General features: G+C 40.4%; 1 protein-coding gene across 5 annotated transcripts in view; it reads left to right on the forward strand.

Moving 5' to 3' along the window:
• GBF1 (golgi brefeldin A resistant guanine nucleotide exchange factor 1) overlaps positions 1–18064 on the forward strand; it is a 128637-nt gene that overhangs the window by 96995 nt on the left and 13578 nt on the right. For all 5 annotated transcript variants that reach the window (XM_078391146.1, XM_078391145.1, XM_020791157.3 and 2 more), the window contains 8 exons: positions 2422–2598; positions 4350–4414; positions 5741–5864; positions 7921–7992; positions 8595–8689; positions 11960–12113; positions 12868–13090; positions 16599–16756. In XM_078391146.1, the coding sequence (XP_078247272.1) occupies positions 2422–2598; positions 4350–4414; positions 5741–5864; positions 7921–7992; positions 8595–8689; positions 11960–12113; positions 12868–13090; positions 16599–16756 (1068 nt within the window). The remainder of the gene's footprint in view (positions 1–2421; positions 2599–4349; positions 4415–5740; positions 5865–7920; positions 7993–8594; positions 8690–11959; positions 12114–12867; positions 13091–16598; positions 16757–18064) is intronic.

The raw sequence follows: 18064 nt of genomic DNA on the forward strand, positions 1-18064 counted from the left end.
TTCAGACTGTTTTTGCACTCTCCTCTTTCACCCTCATTAAGAGGTTCTTTAATTCCTCCTCACTTTCTGCCATCAGATGACAGAATGAACCATATATCATCATCATCATCTTAGAATCATAGAGTTGGAAGGGACCCTTTGGCTCATCAAGTCCAGCCCTTGTCAAGGAGGCATGGTGGGGAGTTGAACTCCCAAGCTCTGGCTCTGCCGCCAGATACCCAAATGAGTTATCCAGCAGTTTTATGTTTTAATTTTGAAATGATGTAATAAGGCTCAGATATTCAAATTTATTATTGACAATGGTGATTCCTGAAATTAATCAAAGTCTTCATTTGTTTACATTACATGTGTGTGCGGGTGCTCCAGTGCATGTGCAAAGGGGTGGGGGAGTGATCACGCACACACTGGTACGCACCCATAGACTTCCCCACCGCTTCGCGCCTGTGCCTGAGAGAGCACGTGCCTGCACGAGAGAGCAAGAGAGAGCGCTCCTTTGCACGTGTGCATGAGCACTGGGGGGTTCCCTGCCTTCCTCAGCCAGTCCGTGGTCCCAAAAAGGTTGGGGACTGCTGCCCTAGACAATCCAACAGTTCAAAAGATAGCTATAAAATGCTGTAACTGATTCTTCCCAACTAGTACACAATTAATAATAATAATAATAATAATAATAATAATAATAATAATAATAATAATAATAATAATAATAATAATAATAATAATAATAATAATAATAATAATAATAATAATAATAATAATAATAATAATAATAATATAATTTATTGTCATTGTAAGTATATACACAGTATACCATACAACGAAATTCACAGAAACCCAGAGACCAGACACATGCACACACATAACATTCCCCAAACACTCCCCACCCACTAGAAGTCCCCCACTAAAAATACAAACATGTACACCTCAGGCCAAGTAACACAGTCCAACTAATTATTCACTACTGGTGGTCTTTAAGCTCATTATTAATTGCAATTATAGCTCTAGGATAAAATTAGTTATCTGTTGTACACTTTTTAAATCACATTTTCTATATTTTAGCCATATAATATGTTTTATGAGCTGGTCACCCCAACCATAATAAATAAATTCATTCGTTTATAAACTATTGCCCAAGAGAATTGTAAGCAGTTAAGAACCTGGTACAAGTAAAGACTCTTCTTTGAAAAGCAATGGAATCAGATCACTTAGAGTTGTATTTAGTGACTGTAATTGCTGCCATCCCCACTCAAGGTAGGGCTGGGTGGGAAGGCCTCCCTAACCATAGGCTCCATGAACTCGAGAGTCTTCTTACTGCTAGAACTGATCTTTGTTTGAGTAGGGAATGGGTACAAGGATCAGTGGGGTGTCCAGTTCTTCCCATCCCAACAGTCCGTAGAAGGGCTTCATTAACGCCATTAGCTCCCCCCCTCCCCTGCCCACTGCTCCTAGCTCTTGCCTGGGTCTAAGTTTCATTGACTGAACCCTCAGTGTTTCCATTCTGGGACTGAGGTTTAGTTTGCAACACTGACCCCAGACAGCTAAGACCCTTTAGGAAGGGCCACTAATTCCTGTAGTTTGTCCAGCCTCTGAACAATCTCCCATAGGTGCTCATTGTGGTGTTTCCTCCACTAGTGGCACATTTGGGTCAAGGTGCAGTTGGTGGACTGGGACTTGGCTGGGTGGCCGTACCATTGTTGCAGGAGTCCATGTTGGGTGACCACTGGCAGTTTTCCCCAGGGTCCTTTACCCTCAGGGAAGCAGACCCACTCTCCTGTCCAGGGGTCCTGTAGCAGCAATAGCTGATCCTCGCCAAGGGCACAGAAGACAGGAAGGGGCTCCTCTGAGACTTCTGCCCTGTTCTCCCCCTCTGATTCTGTTGAGGGTGATAAGTCCTCCCTCCATATCTCCTTCTTTAAGTTTGGGCCCCACAAACCTGTCATGGCTTCTGTTCCACACCCCAGGTGTGGCCCCTCCACTTCCTTACTGTTACCTGGGGCCCTGGTCTTGCCTTCTATGCTCTCAGGCTGTCTTGCAGTTGGGTCCCTATGTAGTCTGCTGGGGATGCAGTTCTGGCAGATGGCCTGCTGGCAACCGCTGGGGCATCTCCCTCACAGTGACAAACAGTCTGTGAAGCAGACGAACATTTTAAAGAAGCCCTGACAACAAGCCATTCGGGGTTTGGAGATGAGTGGTGAGGGCTTTATGGGCATGTTCTGTCCGAGCCAAAGCTTCTAAATGGTTTTAAAATCAATCTCAAATATCATAGAATCATCGTAGAGTTGGAGGGATGTTGGAGGCCTTCTAGTCCAACCCCCCCACCCAAGGCAGGAGACCCAAATATAACACATAGCAGTGCAGTGTGAAGTTGTCAAAGCATGGATCATCATAGCAAAAACTCACTTCTGTCTTCCTTTTCTCCTACAGTCCATTGAGAACCTGCCTACAGTTTTTGGAAGCAACCCTAAAGCTCACATTGCAGCAAAGACAGTGTTCCACTTGGCTCACCGCCATGGTGATATTTTACGGGAGGGCTGGAAAAACATCATGGAGGCGATGCTACAGCTTTTCAGAGCAGAACTGTTGCCAAAAACTATGGTGGAGGTAAAGAAATTGGAAGAAAGTACCAGGCTGCTTGGGTGACAGTGCACAACATTTGCCATCCCAGACACTTAGATTATAGTAGTTGCTGGGTAGATGATGCATGATGAAAGGCGTACATTTGTTGTTCAGAATTCCAAAATTCCAAAAGTCAGCTCCATTTTAAAATAGAACTGACTTTCTAGTTTGGAAATTTCACACTACTGACTTGAATATTAGCTTAAAATATACAAAATATAGTATCTGGTATTTGGAGATATATAACAAGATGAGGGCACATACAGTGGTGCCTCGCTAAGCGATTGCTTCGTTTAACGATGTATTTGCTTAGCGATGGGTTTTTTTGAGGAATTTTCCGCATCGTTTAATGATGTTCTCTATGGGCGATTTTCACTTAATGATGTCTGTTTTCGCTCATTTAAAAGTACCTTAAAATGTTTGAAACCTGTTTTAAATGCTTGGAATCGTTAGTGCACCTTGTGAAACAGTTGCAAACTTAATTTGGCTTTGTTCTGAGTCTTCGTTAATTTTTGGTGAATTTCCCCCCCATTGGAATGCATTCAACTGTCCCAAAGCCCAATGTGAAACACAGAGACCACAGTGCTGGGTTTGTTTGTGTGTTTGTGCCAGATGAAGAGCTCTGGAGAATTCAACAACTTGAACACTGTTATGACTTTTTGATGGTTCTGAATAAAAAAGTATTGCCCAGCTGGATTATATAACAGTTGTAAATTCTGGGGGGAAAAGGAATTTAGTTGCCAGGCAGCAAATGCTAGAGGCGCAATAGAGACAACACAGACTATTTATCCATATAGATAAAAGTTTTTAAAATTATTGGAGAAGTAATTAAATAAAATGAATAAAGTGCAATCAAGAAGCACACACATCGATTTGAGAAACTGTACGGACTGTCTGTCAGCTTCTGGAGCTAAATTATGCAATGAGTTTGACATTCAGCAACACAGAGACAGCTTGGCACCTAAATTACCAAAGGAGAGAACTCCATGTATTAGCCTGTTCACGTTATAATGAGTGTAATCTGCTAACATAAAGTTACGTCACATGCAGTAAGTCTGATAGCATTATCAGCTGTGACCATATCTTGATAATTAAAAAAATTCTCTCCTCCTCCCAACAAAACCTTTTACGCTCCCTGAATATATCTTTGACCCAGGAGAAGCTTTCAGAACAGTGAGTTGGGGGCATGAAATCATATCAGAACCAGCAGCAGTAATTTTCAGAATTTGAGATTTTCCATCCCTATCCCAATGCTGCCAAAGTCTTCCTTGGGATCAGCAGAATCCTAAGAGGGGCTAGGTACCTCTGTTGGGGGTGGGGGAGAGGAGACTTTTAATTATTCAAATAATGTTGTAGCTGATGATATCATCTGACTTACATGGCAGAACTATACATTTCTGGATTTCAATCAATATCTTCTGAGAAGTCTCTGTTAATAGTATCCTTTACATATTCTCTTTTCAGCAACCAAGATTGCCTTCTTTGTTCCAGAGTCCCAGTTGTAGAACATGTGGTGCCTTTCTTTATCCTTTTGGTTACAGTTGTTTATCTGGCATTCCAATGAATCAGTCTCTCATCTGTTTAATTGCTTTTTAATGAAGGTATTTTTACGTGTGTAATATTTCATGACATACAAATATTCTGATCTCTATATCTTTGTATACCACCTGGATATTGAAGACACTTTAATATTTTAATGTCTTTTCAAAATAATCACATATTGCTTTAATTTGCAGGTTGAAGATTTTGTAGATCCCAATGGCAAGATTTTTCTGCAGCGTGAGGAGACACCTTCTAGTCGGTACGTAGTCTGGCTATATGGCAGATGAACAGGGAAAATGTTTTCTTGCTAGATACAAGGCTATTAGTTTTTAGAGAGCACAAGAGGAACCCACAACAGAATGTTGCAGCATAGAATGCTCCTCCTGTTCAGGGTGCCAGGTGGGCACTCGTGCATTTTTCCAAGATACTCCATTACTCGTCCCCCATTTTCTATCTCCTCGCCCAAGACACCATCACCATTGTATGCCCAACTGAGCTTGCTCAGTCCTCATTGTCTTGTCCCTCTGCTTCTGTATCTCCCTAAAGTTTAATATACTTCTTCATGGCTCAGGTTCCCAAGTCTCCTCATAATTCCTTCTTGCAAATGGATGTGGCTGTCTTAGCTACATGAGCATTTGCAATGACAATGAGTTTACCATTCATATATGAGATACAGGTTCTTTTTGTGTTTCAAAACTGACCACGGGGTAAAACAGAATGCACTGGAACACTCATGGGGTGGGCATGAATATCCTCCAGTGTCCTTCATGTTAAATCTGTGGAATGAAAATTGTAAAATAAAGAAGATGCCATGCAATTAAAAGTGGGGAAGAAAAAACAAAAGTATCAAAATCTTGTAAGGAAGATCCTGAGTTTACACCAAATGAGGAGACTGATGGCCTTGTATACCAAGACCTTTTCTGTACCCTCTAGTAGTTACTCAGGCTGTCAGAATTAGGGTGCTGTAGCAGGTGTGCTCTTTGCAGGGTACAGTACATATGAGAGACTTCCATTAGTGTGGCAACTGACTAGACTACGTTCCCAACTTTTTCCCCCTCCTCATTTTTAAAAACCTAGTTATTCTACCAGGACCAAGTATTCATATGTATGCATATGCATGTCGGCATTTCTGTATGGCTTTTGAGTGGTTTGTTTTAGAATGCTGGCATTTGCTCTTGTGTTGCTCTTTTTGGTGCAGTGGTCTCACTGTGAGCATTGTAATAGCTGTCTCTTGCTCCTCTTTTTCTTGTTTGTTGTCTGGTTTGGATGTCTGCAAATAATTCTACCAGAAATAATTCTGATGCTCCTGTGTAATATCCTCATGCACAAGTTACAGCCATTTCCTTTTCCCTATTTGCGAGAATCATTTTTTTTCTCATGGAGATATGGAAACACACAAATCCTGACATGGTCCAGGATGAGAATCAAGTCAGAATCTTCCCAAAAAGGGGCAGGACAGATTATGCAGCACTAATACATGTGGCCTTATTTGGGTAGGCACTAGGTCAGGGACCAGTGATTATCCCTAATATGATATTTCTGCATTACTTAATATAACAAAGTTTTTTCCCCTTTTATTTCATAGTGGTGAGTCTGCAGTGCTAAGTTTTGTTAGTTGGCTGACACTGAGTGGCACAGAGCAGTCTGGTATGAGGGGGCCATCGACAGAGAACCAAGAGGCAAAGAGAGTGGCGCTAGAGTGCATAAAGGTAATTCAGGGGTAGCAAGGGGGAGGTCACATGTCAGAAAGAGGACAGTGAACGCTGAGTGTGTGCCAAAACTATGCATTCTCTTACCAAACATGATATCAAATTTTTATTCACCTGAAATGTTTGTATTATGTCCAGTTTGCTTCTCTCCATGGCAGAATTTATTATTAATTCTATCCTGCTCTCTTCTGGGAGCACAAAGTTGTGTTCTACCTTGACAAACCATACGGATGGGGAGAAGTATTTGAGGTAACTAAGAAAACCATCTCAGTACTATATGCAGTGGACTTCCTCCTATGTTGCTGTCATGTCCCACCTTATTAAGGCATCTTCAGAGAGACAGGAATATTTCATACAGTTAGAAGAGGAATTCACTACTCCAGCTATCAGCATTCTGCTAGAAGCTTAAGGAAGTAGAACAATTGATGGGGAAACCTCCAAGGTTGAAGTAAGGGTGTGACAGATGTGAAGTTCAGTAGTTCATGAGAGAAACTAAGATTGAAAAGATTAGATCAGAAAAATACTGATCATCTCCAGATCACTAATTAGAAATAGCGGGACATGAGGGAAGGACTAGTTGAAGAGTTTTATATTTTCAGTGTTCTGACAGTGGAGCATTTGTTGGAGGCAATGTGGAAGTTTGCCTCTTGCCTGCTACCTGTACTGTCTGTTAAGATTCTTGGAACCTCTGATGAATGGACCACCAGTAGTCTCGTCTCTGCCTCCTCCCTGTTGTGAAGATGACTGATCTATCAGGCTAAACAAATTACTACAGCCTACACTAACCTCCTACACTTGGAAGAGATCTAGCTTAGCCAACGCACCTCTGACACTTGCTGCCTGTTAGCCTCCACAGTTGAGTGAACAGCCTTCTAGATGGGCAGTGGGATTTCCCTCTGCTTCTCCCTTGCAACCATCCAAATGTTTACCAGACCTGCTTCTGGGGGTGGATTGGTTTGCCTTCTATTACAGGTGTGAGTGAGCATAAAAGTGTCTGCAGGGAAGGGGAAAGATGCTGTACCTGTGGTGTCTGTTCTGTTGGAGGAAAGACACGGTAGCTTATAAAAACATGTTGATAGCCTCCTTCTTTAAACTAGAACTAGGGAATCCAAAGATTCTCCAGGCCTGTTTTGACAGAAGCTGTTAGCAGGGCTAGGTAGCTGTTGTTTCTTTGTACTGATGGGTGAGTACAGTACCTCTGTTTGTGACATAAATATTTCAGCAGCCTCAGGGGATACTCTCAGATTAATATCCTCCATGGCGGTCCTTGCAGTGGACCGTACCATTTCTCATATTTTTGACCCAGATGAATCTCTGTTCAGATTCATAGCAGATAGGAGAACCCAAACAGGAAAATTTGCTCAAGGGAAGATTATGCTTTGTATACCAAATCTGATTAATCTTTCTCAGAATGAAGGAGAAGGAATCCACAGAACTGAGTTGCCATTGGTGAATGACCATAGAGGGAAGATAAAGCTCAAAATGGGGAGGGGGAATCACTGGATTTTAGATGCTCTTTCAAAAGGATTTGAGGGTCTTTCAAGACTTCTGAGTCTGAGCATGGCCATGAACTCCCATGGCACTCCCAAGCCAACTACACCAGAGTACAGGTTGCTGTCCTCTGAAGATGCCGGCCACAGAGACTGGCGAAACATCAGGAAGAACAACCTTAAGAACACGGCCAAAGAGCCCGAAAAACCCAGAACAACCATGGCCATGAATGTTTATGCTTTAGTACTGACCTGGGAGAATGTTGATAATCAGATACAATAAGTGTTTTTTTAAAAAATGATACTGATACTTCATTTGTGTATTTACTTTTATTTATGCTTGATATACCTCAACCTGTGAGTTTTTCAAGGTGATGTTCCCTAATTTCTAGCAAAACAGATCCTGTGATTCAAATCTAGGAGGTCACTCCCCTTAGTATATGTTGTGGGATTACTAATTGGTAGGCAATACATTTTGGACATGCTCAGAAGCAGCTGTAAGTTCCAGAAACATTCTCTGGTATTGTTTTTCTCCTAATGCACATCAATATGCATTATCTTTATAGGAATGTGACCCAGAGAAGTTAATCACTGAAAGCAAGTTTTTACAATTGGAGTCCCTACAGGAACTAATGAAGGTGAGGATGAGTAAGCCTTCCAGGCAGGTTGAATGTATATAGACTGTATGGACATGACCATATCAGTATTGCCTAAAACTTTAGGGAAAGACTGCATATTTTGTTGCATCATCCACTGGAGACATGGCCAGCAATCAAAATCAATATTGGAGTTATACTTTCTGTTAGGCTAGTTTCAATGTCACAAAATACATAGTACAACTCCTGGGTTCTAGGGAATGATTCATCTGGTGAGATGATGACAAAGCAAACCTGGGAAGATAAGGGAAAATGGATGGTATTCAAGCCACAGGGTCTGCACCTGCTTATGGTCCTGGAAACACTATAGATAGAAAGTAGTCAGAAGTTGCAGGCTTTCCTGTTAGACTCTGTACATACTGAAATGGTTTTGGGCTATCTGAAACTGAAGGATTACTGGGAAAAAGAAATAAAACATATTTATTGGTTCCATGTTTTGAAAATGTAGCTATCTAGATTTTGCCTTTTGTTGCAGGAGCCCCTTGAAGTGAGAATGGGTATATGTAGACTTACTGTAGGGAATTTCCAATTCCATTTTTCATATTAGGCTCTAATTTTAGCTGTCTGTTCTCTTGCTGCTTTAGGCTCTCATTTCTGTGACTCCTGATGAGGAGACATATGACGAGGAAGATTGTGCATTCTGTTTGGAGATGCTTCTGAGGATTGTGCTGGAGAACAGGTGAGCCATGCAGATTCTCGTTTGTAGGCATCCCAACTTTTGAGCTGCATATGTGGAATCTTCTGTATTAAGTGGACTGCTTTGTCATGTTTCTCACCCTTCAAGCTGCAGGAGAATAGAAAACATAGGCAGACTTCAGACTTGGCTGTATTAAATGTACCAAATATGGAATGCAGGATGGGATCAAAATGTAATATTAGCAGGAAGACAGAATGCTTTGATGTAAAGGGGCTTACCAACACTACCTCTGGGAAGAGGTAACCCCTGTGCTGAATAGTTTGCTGGGTGATCAGTGAAACATCCATGATCTTTCAAGCAGAAGTGCATTGTCTGACAGGACAACAAAACAATGCAAACAGTGCTGTGGATTTCAGCATATAATATAACCTGGTTTGCAGTCTCAGTTCTTATACCAGATGTTTGGTTCGCAATAGAAGATCTTCTGTTTGACAGCCATAGCCTAGCCTGTTTACTTCAAAAACATCGAGTTAAGTAGGTCATTAAGATAACCCTGGAAACCCACCCTCCTGGATCTTTACAGTCCCAACCATGATACTGTTACTATGGATTGTCACACAACAACATGCTTGGGTAGAAGTCTCCCTCTAACAAGTCATCAAAATCTCATCTTCTCATCATTACTCCTATATTTAAAGCAAATACAAATTTTCTTTTAAAAATAAGTCTATAGACATCCTGAAACTTTATCTTTGACTTAGAATTCAGCTATCATTGCAATAGTTGTCATTGCATAGGCTTACCCAGCATTACCTGTTTCCTCTCCACTGCTCCATTTGGAAGGAAACCTGCTAGTGGTGTCGAACTGTGGCCCTCCAGATGTTCTTGGACTTCAACTCCCAGAAGCCTTCACCACCACCTCTGCTGGCCAGGATTTCTGGGAGTTGAAGGCCAAGAACATCTGGAGGGCCACAGTTCGACACCACTGTACACCATCTCCATCACTAACAAGCCTAAACTGCAAACTCCTGGATCTTAGCTGTTATAAAATTCAAATGTGCCACTGAATTTCATACCTTGCCGCTACAAGGCACTATCAAAACTACACAGCTGAAAGCAATTTGCTGCTTGCCAACAAGGGGGGGCATAGAACCAGCCATCTTTTCTATACAGCAAGAGATTTCTGCTCAGAGTATTTCATCATACCCGTTGGAAAAAGCAAAATAGCTTTTTTTCCCCTTTCTTTTTCCTTTCTTTTGGTGGCATTATTATATTCCTCTGGACAGTAACTTAGGCAGAAAAAGCAAGAGGTCTTGAGCTATTATAACTGTGTTTGTCTCTATTTATGCTGCCGTTTTGTCTTGTTTTCTTTTACACACACACACACACACACACACACACACACACACACACACACACACACTTTCCATTAGGTAAGGGAAGATTATAGGGAAGGGAATTTGGATCAGGGTATTGGGGTAAATAAATAGTACAGAATATGACAGAGAACAGTATGTGTCATTATTACATTTGTCCATATGTTTCTTACTAAGCTTACTTCATACTATCTTACCATTTTTTTCTAAGTTTTTAAAATCTAAAATTATGCCTTATACAGTGGTGCCTCGCTTAACAAGCGCACCGTACAACGACGAAATCACATAGCGATCCCTTTTTTGGGATCGCTAATGCGATCGCTCAACATTTTTTTAATAGGGCAAAATTCGCTTTGCCGGCCATTAAGAAGCATCGCTGAACAGTGAGTATTCGGCCCATTTGGAACGCATTAAACCATGTTTAATGCGTTCCAATGGAATTCCCTGCCCCGTTCAACGATGCTTCAGCATAGCGAAGGTTAATCCAGAACGGATTAACCTTCACTATGTGAGGCACCACTGTATTTTCTTTCTCATAATTTTAACCCGTTCATGTTCTCATCTCTCATTTCTCATCCAATTATATGAGTACAAAAGTTCCCACTTTTTTTCTAGCCTCAGCAGTTTCTTTGTCTTTTAATACTTCAGTTAAAATATCCATCTCTGCTGCTTCAAAATTTTTTTATTAACTCCTGGGTTGTTGGAGTCCCCTCTTTTTTCTTGTATTTGGCATATAAAATTCTTGCTGCTGTAGTTACATGTATGATCAAACATCTTTTTTCCGTTTCTCCTGAGTCTGGTATTCAACAAAAACAATTCAGGTTCATATGGAATTATAGAGGGTAACATTTTTTTGTAAAAACTCATGTATTAGTTTCCAAAAGCTCTTAGCTTCCCTACAAGTCCACCACATACGATAGAAACTACCTTCTTTTGATTTGTATTTCCAACATTTGTTAGCGGTACTTTGATATATTTTCAATAATTTTTCAGGTGTCATATACAGTCTATAGAACATCTTATACATATTTTCTTTGTAATTAATTGCTTTTGTTAGCTTAATATTATCATGATCATGGGATATGTGGTTAGAAGCGTGTCATGATGATGGGATATGTAGTCAGAGAAATGTAAAATGGAGTCAGAAACCAGTCAGAAACCACATAATTCCCATGTCACAGTGTAGTTTTAGCCAGTGTTTCTCAAACTTTGAATGTCCCTTCTATATTTGCAGCAGGCTTCATTGCCTGTTTAGTGGGTGAATTTTGGTGCTGGACATGGCTTCATAGCACCTAGCAAAGTGCACATAAATTTATGGAGCAGGATCATAGAATGATACAGCTGCAGAACTGGAAGGACCTAAGAGTCATTCAGTTCAGTTCCTTGCTGAAGCAGGAAATCCATAACTAAGGGATGAAGCACATAGGACTCTTGCCTGGTTGCAGTCATATAAGTGCTGACCTGATGACCTGAAGGACACAGAGAAGCCCCATTCATAATTCTCATGTTGAAATCTGAGCAGGTGCTCTTGAGGAGATTTTTATACCAAGATCCCAGTTCTCATGACCCCTCTTACACACTGTCCCTCTCTACACACAGGCACATATAAACACTTTACTCTTAGATAGTTCCGCCACATGATTTTAAAAAGTGAGGCACAAGCCATTAAAAACAAAGTTTGGGATTCAGCAAGTTACAAGGCAAGTTAGTGAAGGCAAGAGAAAACCAGGGATTCATTTGTGCAATTCCTATTTAGTACTAATTTGAATCTGATCAATGGCTTTAAGTGACTTCTGCGTTATCTCTTGTATTTCTTATGTGTGAGGAAAATTTTAAATATAAGATGACCTACGCATTCCAGTTGGTTTGTAAGCCATCTGAAGCTGTGTTTGCACATATCTTTTTATCACTATGTCCTTTCTCTGTCTTTTTCTAGGGACCGTGTAACCTTTGTGTGGCAGGCAGTGAGAGATCACCTCTACCACTTGTGTGTTAATGGCACTGAATATTGCTTCCTAATGGAGAGGGCAGTGGTGGGGCTGTTGCGTCTAGCAATCCGCCTGCTAAGAAGGGAAGAAATCAGTGCCCAGGTAAAGATTGTTGCAGGCATCTGTGTTCTTGTACAAGTGGCTGTTCTCATGCCTTTCTTCTCCTAGTTTGCTGGTATGAGTAGCCATTTGAATACACATTATTCCTGTTCCAAAATTCACAGAAAAATACCAAACATTTTGGACCCTAACCTGCACTGTTCACACACAAGAGGTAGCAGCAGACTGAGAAGATATACAGAACTAGGAAGATGTTTCTGAAAAAGAGGCTTTTCCCAAGTAGAAGTAGGCAAGAATATCACCCTTACCCCCAATGGCATCAGCTGTAGCTTGCTGAAAGGGCTTGAAGTTCCAGTACCAAATGGTAGCTCGGGAAAAATACTCCCCCCCCTTCATTTTTATGTGTAATAAGGCAGCAAGAAGAGGCAGCTTCAGATAATGTTCTGTGCTGTGGCTACGGACAGCAGTCTTCAGAATGCCACCTTCTCTTCACTCCTCTCTCTTCCTCAAAAGATATGGAGTGAAGCTGGATAGCAGTAGTCAGAGCCTTTCTTCTAGTCTTAGTGTTCAGAAGAGTGCAAGAATGACTGCTAGGACCTTCTCCTCATCCCACCTATAGTTCAAAGTTGGCAGAATTTTTTTTGAGTGGGTAGCTATATTAGTTGGTTAGAGCAAAGTAACAGACTTTTGGGGCAGCTTAACAGCTAACAGGTTTTGTTTAGCATAAGGGGTGTGCTGCAAGCAGAATGAATGGTAACAGTTTAGCTTCCTGGTACTTGTCAATGATTTTCTGTAGGTGTTGCTCTCTCTGCGTATTCTGCTCATGATGAAACCTGGCATGCTGAATAAGGCCAGTCACCAGATTGCATATGGACTACATGAGCTTCTCAAGACCAATGCTGCCAACATCCATTCTGGCGATGACTGGTACACACTCTTTACCCTCCTGGAATGCATTGGCTCAGGGGTGAGACCACCCCCAGCACTTCAGGGTACAGCAAGAGCAGAGAATGACACAGGTATGACTGGTCATTGGCAATGGGTTGTTTTGTTAGGAAATCTGGTAAGAACTTAAATTTGTTAAGAGGTTGTTGCTACTAGCTGCTTGCTTACTGAAAGAGAATGCAGAAAAACAATGTTTAATTTCACGTGCTGTCAGTTATATTGCTGAAGTTCAAAATCTGTGCTGTTTTGTTCCTATCGATAAAGTCTAGCAGTTCTATAAAACTGGCAGTCATAAAGCACCATCAAAAAAGGGGAATCAGTTTTTTAAAAGAATCAAAAATGGGAAAGAGCTTGCACTGCTGTAGCAGTCCAGTATTTGTTTGCAGGTCTATGAAAACATTGTCTGCATCAGAGCTTTACACCAAAACTGCCAATTCCCTAACTGTAGATTTGAGAGAACTCTATTGTGCTGTTAAGTATCAGCAGTTAGAAAATATGTATAATATATTTAACTAGTATTTTAGAATCATTATCTTTGCTTTTTAGGTTGTTGATAGATGATCTGGAATGAGGCATGAACAGTAAGATGTCCAGGTTTTGCATCTGACATAAAACACTTACGTGGGTTAAAACAAAAATTAATGGCAAATGCCATTCACGTTAAATAAGTGCAAGGCTATCACATTGAGGCTAAAGATCTTCACATATGTGCTGGCGAGGCTGAGCTAGTGATAACTGACCAGGAAAGAGATGACAGGGTATGGTAGAGAGCTCAGCAATCTCCCTGGGTCCTGTGGGTCTATTTCCATGTTGGTGATCATTACTGAGGGCATTGAAAGTGAATCTATCAACATCATAATGCCTTTATACAAATCTACAGCGTGATTGTATTTTGAATGCTATGTACAATTTTAGTCATTGCAGCTCCAAAAATATATATAATGAGAACTGGAAAAACGGTACATAAATGTGGCCAAAGTGATCAAGAGGTTCAAACAACTCCCCTGTAGGCAAAGGTTCTAACATTTGGGGCTGCTAGCTTAGAAGAAAAGTAAGCTATTACCTAACAGAAATGTATATAATTGTGCATAATCTAAAGAAAGTAGATAGGATTATTTTTTTCCTTCCTGGTAACATTAGAACATGTGATCATCCAATGATGAGAACTAAAAAGACTTCACATAATATTATGAGCTGTGGATAAAATGTAGTAATGGCCATCAATGTCAATGGCTTTAAAGTACAGTGGCGCCTTGACTTACGAATGCCCTGATGTATGAACATTTCGACTTACGAACAGCTCCATTTGCAAAATTTTGCTTTGACTTGCGAACGGAGCTTTGACTTAAGAACAAAAATAACCGCGGGGAAAGCGGGAAATGGACTTTGGACTGCCTGGTACTGTCTGGTACTGCCTGTTACTGTAATTTTAAAATGTAAAAACTGGTTTTAAAGTGCTTGGTTTGTTTTAAAGCTGCTTAGTTTTAAAGGTGTTCTGTTTAAAAGATGTTCATTCCCTCCCTCCCTCCTTTCCTGCCCTTTTTTTTAACATGTCATTTTAGGTTAAAAAAAATTCTCCCCCTAGTGGTAGAGGATGGATTAACCAGTTTTGCATTAGTTCCTATGGGAACTAATACTTTGACTTACAAATGGTGGCTCTACATACAAAGAAAAAACAGCCAAAACGGATTAATCAGTTTTCAGTGCAATCCTATGGGAAAAGCTGATTTGACTTACGAACTTTTCGACTTACGAACATCTTCTGGGACGGGTTAAGTTTGTAAGTCAAGGCACCAATGTAATCCTCCAAATTTAGGCTTGAGACGGGAGTCTGGTTAGCTACTGTAAGAACAAAACATTAATCTGGAAAGGGCTTTGGTCTGATCCAACAAAGGTTTTCTTACATTCTTAATGATTTGATGAAAGGTTATTAGTCTTCTAAATGAATATATACAGTAAATCATTGCTTGATGCTAGCCACAAGGAATACATTTTGCAAGTACCGAAAAACTTCAGTGACTTCGTTTTTTATGTAGGTACCATGCAAAATGCTGGGTTTAACCTGTAAAGCCCTTAATAGTTTAAAAACAGGATATCTGCAGGAATGTCTATGTTTGTACAAACTTACCTTAATCATAATTGGTATACAGGAATCTTTTACTCATGTGATTGATGAACTGTTGCCTGTAATAACACCAGATGCATTAACAGTGTCTATAGAATTATTGCTGCAGACTCCTCATCTTTATTTTTGATTCTTACTGTAATGCACATAATTCCGAGTTATGGATGAGGACAGGCAAATTGTGAATCATGCTGTAATTTAATTAATATGTATTCCTATTAAATATATATATATCAAGTTAATATAATCAGTCAATTTAAAAATGTAGTAAGGAATACATGACAAAACACTAATTACTCAGCCCCAAATTACCATTGGCCATATCCTGCATCAGGTGACAGGCAAGTCAATCTACTTCTGGGACAGTTATTCCATTCTGCCAGTTCTTTCGCTTGCATATTCTCTTTCTCTCTACTTTATGATGTATTTTCTGTGTGTTTTTCCCCTCTCTTTTCCTTCTTGTTACGTCTTCAGCTTCCTTCCAGATATTACACACTCAGTATTTTACCACCTTCTTTCTCAAAGCCCTGTGACCCTTTCTTCACAGGACCAGGCACTGAAGTTAAAAAAGAATAATTATAAGAGCTATACATCAATCAAAGAGATTCATTTCAGTGTGACTCTTCATAGATTATAATGTACTTTCTCACATGGAGCTTAATATTTAGGTCACAGGTTTAGGTACACAGTGTACAGTTGTGGGAGGTGGAGATTGTATAGACTGAGCATAGGAGATGACAGCAGCATTAATAACACTAGTACTGTAATAAGCCAGCAAAGTGCCCTTGGCATTATTAATGTAGGAATTAACTTTTTAAATCAATTCTTTTAAAGTTGATGATCCTACATGTTAAATTTACAAGATCTCTGAGCCAGGTTTCTTCTCTTGCTTCAGTGTGTTTGAAATTATTTAAATTAATATTTAAGCTGTGGAACTAACTCTCTGGCATCTATTTTTCTGATGTTTCCATGGCTGAAATCACATTACATAACAATATGCAACAAGAGTAGTTCATTTGAATCAATGGAAATTACAAAGTGTTGAATCACTAGATTCCCAGTGATTCAGTGAGCCTACTCTAGTTCAATTTACTACCCTAAACCACTGGTTCTTAACCTTGGGTTACTCAGGAGTTTTGGACTGTAACTCCCAGAAGCCTTCACCACCAGCTATCCTGACTGGGGTTTCTGGGAGTTGCAGTTCAAAAGCATCCGAGTAACAAAAGTTAAGAACCACTGCCCTAAACAACAGGATTTTAGCTGGTGTCTCAGTTTGTACAGGAGAAAAGAGAATGTTGCTGAAATTTAGTTTTGTTTTGACTTTTTACATGACAAAAGATGAAAGTGAAAATATATATTGCCTCCTACGCAGTTGCTGCTTGCGTGGCTGTTTGCTTGCATAAGAATAAGTTTGCTCTTGTAATTTTGCCTCACTCCATTTTATTTATTTATTAAAGGGGCTCAGTCAGACAGTGAGATATCCTGTCACCCAAATGAAGCCAGCTTAGATCGTGGCTATACCTCTGATTCAGAGGTATATGCGGATCATAGCAAGCAAGGCAAAATGCATCGTTCTGTCACTGACGTGGATGTAGTAAACAGCGGCTGGCTTGTGGTAAGTGATATTAAGGGCTTTCACCTGCTTTATGACGAAGAAGGTTGTTAACAATCTGGTGATTCATAGGATCGCCAGAAGTTAGAGGCAACTTGATGGCACATAACAATTGCAGATTGACACAACAGGCAGTAGACAAATAATTTTCCTGGCAGCAAGTACCATGTTTTGCCCACAGTTAACCAGCTACTAGATGTTTGGGAATTTTACTCCACGTACCTCTGAAACAGAGGTAAATTAGAATATGAAGATGTGGCTTCTGGAATGGGTGGGTAAGCGCTTCATCTGTGTAAGAGATTTGCTTGGAAATACTTGGAAGTCTAGCTGCTTTCCCCAAATAAGACAGGTTTGGGCTCTTTCCCAAGACAAAGCTAACCCACAGATTCCGCATACCGTCCACATTTCTCTTCCTCTCTACTTACTAAGCTGATGTGGTAGCATCAAGCTGCAGGAAGCAGAGGAAGGAAAGTTTTCTTGTCTACTTGTGCTTCCCTAATGACAAACCCAGTAAGCTTCCAAATATCAAAGCAGACCACTGATCTGTGTGGCTATGTATTGCCTTTACTGAATGGCAGCAGTCCTCTAGCATTTCAGACAAAAATATTTTCCAGTAGATGACAGGGATTGGATCTGGGACTTCTCCTAACCCTTAAACTACAGTCTCTCTCTGTAAGCCATGTCTAGGTATGAAGTGTTAGGAAGGAAGGTCACTCCCCAGTTTTGATATCCGGTGTGGTTTTCTACAGTGTTTAAAGCCACCGTTTGTTTGCTTTTTTGTTTACTATTTGTAGAATATTTATCTCACCCTAATTTTCTTAGAGTCTCAGCCATAATATTACTAAAAATACCATAAGTATAAGATTGTTATCAGTGACCTCAAGATCTGAGTTAAGTATATTGTAAGAGGAGGGGAATCTTTCATGTGACCAGGGCTCAAGCTGTTTAGCACTTTAAATATTACGAGGGAACTATTAATTGGTCCTGGAAACAGCTCAGTGAAAGCTAGTACATCCAGTAAAGCACAGGGACAGTAAACTTAAATTACTTAAAGACATGGCTGCTTGCCATTTTTGAGAAAGAGCAGATGGGTGAAACCCTCTTTTCTGCTGCTAGCATACAGACAGATGAACCTGTAGGATTCTCTCTAGAGCCTGTCAAAATAGGTTTTCAGTCTCTGGCTTCCTGTCAGTTGAACCAAGGGAAGTGGCCCAGTGCCAGTTGTAGTGATCTGTCTGTATATGAAAAGAAAGCCATTCTAAGAAAGGATTAATCCTGAGCCCTGGAACAGTGTATAGTGTTTTATTAAGA

The sequence above is a fragment of the Pogona vitticeps genome, chromosome 3, assembly GCF_051106095.1.
Source record: "Pogona vitticeps strain Pit_001003342236 chromosome 3, PviZW2.1, whole genome shotgun sequence".
NCBI lineage: Eukaryota > Metazoa > Chordata > Lepidosauria > Squamata > Agamidae > Pogona > Pogona vitticeps.